Here is a 3,428-nt window from a genome sequence, read left to right as displayed (position 1 = left end):
GAACAATAAGTTATTCAGCTTACAGTATGCAACGCAAAAAGGTTCCTCCAACTACTGCACATTATGTAAGAAGCTCAAACATTATGTGGATTAAACTGAAAAAAGAACATCAAAACTTATCAAAAAGGAACAAGTTTGTTCTCTTGGCTTTGGTTGCAAATGTGGCACTATAAAATCTGTCAGATAAAGATACGTGCAGTGGCACAACAGCTTGGATATGCATCTTTTGCAAGCATAAAGAATAGAATCCATCAGAAAATAGAATCCAAGTAGAGATGATGTCATTGTGTTATAGTTTCAGGCAAAAGTATTACGGCACAGGTGCACAGCCTTTAGGAGCTGACAAGTTCCCAGACAACATCTCAATGAAAAGCTTTTCTCTGTTGTAACACAATGGTATGCAGCGCTCTACCCTCGAGATATGTCTAAAGTTACAGTCACGCAAGGATATTATGACATCAGTGCAAAAGAAGATTGGGTGCGACCTACAGGAGCTGCATAACTAGGAACTTCAGTGTCAGCAATGTTAAGTGGTTGTCACAAGAACACAAAATAGGACCATATTTCTTCTGGTTTTAAAGGATAATGATGATGTCTGGTATTATCATTGATCAAATTGCGATCAACCAATAAATATACACCTTGGTACAGCATATATGAGCTCTTAAAAACTTGAGAAGGACTTTAGAAACGCATCAAACAATAAGTTGTTCAGCTTAGAGTATGCAAAGCAAAAAGGTTCCTCAAACAACTACACATCAGTATATTACTCATGGAAGCTCTGAGAATCCTAGTCCAGTAAGTGCAATGTTATTTCACATTTCGAGTCCAGCAAAACAAAGGGTAATATAATTCGAAAGAATATACAAGAGCTCCTAAATAGCACAAAGGACTAGGGTGAGTTTGCCCAAGTCAGGTGCTTAAAATTTGGAGGTGTACAAAATCTGCGTACATTGTTTCCCATTACGGTGGATTTATTCTGAAACAAATTCGTGCAACATCAATCTAGCTTCGTATGTTTTCCGCAAAAAAAAAAAGATATAGCTTTCTATGGGTCACATTCACTCTCCTTCAGAGCATTACCAATTACACTACGTGACTGCAAGATAAACTGAAGCATGGCAACTCTGAACATATTGTGGCTTTTAAAGTACGAAATACTTGGCTCACATGGTTATGACATAAAACGAGAAAACACTGCAGCAAAATGCAAACTTGCAAAACAAGTGTAGATTTGAGTGTAGAAGCAAAAATTCATATCAAATTTGGTACGCTGTTCAACAAAAGCAATATAATTTGACTGAAAGAAACATAAAATTGAAGTTCCCTGCAATGCCAAGCACCAAACCAGATAAACAGATACTAATGGAACAGACTTAAGCACAACTCAGATCAGAGACAAATTATACAGACATCAAGTTGCGAGTACAGCTTCAAAGGTAATCACAAAACGTTTATGGTACAGACCAAATATGTCATAACGCGCAGGCCATAAGCACAAGCACTATAGTAATTCATGTCTCTCAAGCAAATATATACATATACAGAGCAAACCACGAAATCACACTGCAACTTATTCCCACATTAACAGGAATTGAGAAGAACAAACTCACAGCGCATCCTCACACACTTGAACTCCCATCAATACTCTCGACGATACTCGCTGTAATCGTCCCTTGCGGCAGGAGCCACCTTCTCTCCCACCCTCTCTGCCGCCTTTTCCTCCTTATACTTCACACCTTCATCAATCGCAAGCGCCCCAACGCCCCCAGCAACTGCACCCACAGCAAGCCCAGCGCCTAATCCATACCTTTCGCTCGGAGTTGCCCCCTCAGTCCTTCCTCTTTGATCATACTGACCAGTCACACCCTCAGTCCTTCCTTTTGGCTCATACTGCCCAGTCACACCTTCAGTCCTTCTGGGATCATACTGCCCAGTCACACCCTCAGTCCTTCCTCTTTGCTCATACTGTCTGCCATACTCCACAGGTGCAGAGGGCCCTGTGGTGTATTCGTACTGAGATGGAGGCGGTGGTGGCGCAGAGTAGTACCCACTAGGACGGTAGTACTGGTCCGAGCCGTACTGTGGCGGTGCCGAGTAGGTGGGAGGCGGAGGGGCTGGGAAATAGTAGGGGGAGGAGGAAGGAGGTGGATACTGCGGCTCAGGAGGAGGAGGCGAGCGCTCGCGAAGGGCGACGCGGATGCGGAGCTTGCCCTGGGGGCGGCCGGAGGGGCGCAGGAGCGGGAGGGTGATGATCGGTGAGGCGGGGGAATCGGAGCTAGGGTTAGGGCTGGCGGGGAAGAGGAGGTCGCGGAGAGGTGAGCGGGCGGAGCCGACGAGCGGCTTGGGCGAGTCGGACGGCTTGGAGTGGAAGACGTCGAGGGAGAGGAGGAGCGAGGGGTCGTGCGGCGAGAGGTGGGGCGGGAGCTGGAGGGTGATGCGCTCGTTCCACGCGGGCTTGCAGCCGCCGGCGTCGTCGGGGCGGGTGGCGGTGCGGCGGGAGGGATCGAGGTAGGCGACGGCGTAGGCGCGGAGATCGCCGCGGCGCCAGTTGACGTTCTTCAGGTGCTTGCCCGAGACGACGGTGACCTCCAGATCCATGGCCTTGGGGGGCGCCCCCGGCGGGGGGGGCATCGAAGGGGGCGGGGCCTGGTACTGCGGGTGGGGGTGCTGGTGCGGGGGGAGCGGGTGCTGCTGGAGCTGGTGCGGGTGGAGAGGGGAGGGGGATTGGGACGGGGAAGCCATGGCGCGGGGAGCTCTGACCTTCGTGCTTGCTTTGGTGTGGGGGTTGGTGATGAGTCGCTGATCTGATGACTCGCTGGTGAGGCGACCTGCTTGATCCCCGCACCGCACTACGCGGCGCTAGCGCAGCAAACGGCCACTCCGGCACGCGCTTAGGCCGGGAGGCCGGCCCATTACGGGGTGGGGCGCCCCTGTTTATTTCTTTCGTTTTCTTTTGTGTTTTATTTGTTGCTTCATTAAAAATGATCGGCATGTCAAAAAAGATTCTAAATTAAAAAAACGATTCACGTATTTGCAAAAGAAAAATCATGATCTAAAAATGTTCCAAATTTGAAAAATGTTTTCGGGTTAATAAATGTTCCAAAATTTTAAAAGTGATCACAGAATTTAAAAAAATCGCGATATTTTAAAATATTCCAAAATTTTAAAAATGTTCGCATATTTGAATAATGTTCATGGATTTGAATAATGTTCCCGGATTTCAAAAAAATTTCATCAATTTCAAGAAAAAATGTGAATTCAGAAAACTGTTCACCAATTTCAAAAAACGTTGACCGGTTTTTAAAAATATTCATGAACTCCAAACATGTTCCCAGATTAAATAAAATGGCGTCAATTCAAAAAATATTTGTGTATTTCAAAAATTGCTCCCGAATTTAAAAAAATGTGACAGATTTTAAAAAATG

At 46.4% G+C, this 3,428-nt stretch overlaps 1 protein-coding gene across 1 annotated transcript; it reads right to left on the bottom strand.

Annotated features, from left to right (window-relative positions):
• Positions 1-1,376: 1,376 nt before the first annotated feature.
• Positions 1,377-2,781, bottom strand: LOC123062630 (leucine-rich repeat extensin-like protein 1). Its single transcript, XM_044486232.1, has one exon. The coding sequence runs from the start codon at positions 2,743-2,745 to the stop codon at positions 1,642-1,644; it is 1,104 nt and encodes a 367-aa protein (XP_044342167.1). The 5' UTR covers positions 2,746-2,781; the 3' UTR covers positions 1,377-1,641.
• Positions 2,782-3,428: the final 647 nt, after the last annotated feature.

The sequence above is a fragment of the Triticum aestivum genome, chromosome 3A, assembly GCF_018294505.1.
Source record: "Triticum aestivum cultivar Chinese Spring chromosome 3A, IWGSC CS RefSeq v2.1, whole genome shotgun sequence".
Lineage (NCBI taxonomy): Eukaryota > Viridiplantae > Streptophyta > Magnoliopsida > Poales > Poaceae > Triticum > Triticum aestivum.
This window is presented reverse-complemented; position numbering and strand designations above follow the sequence as displayed.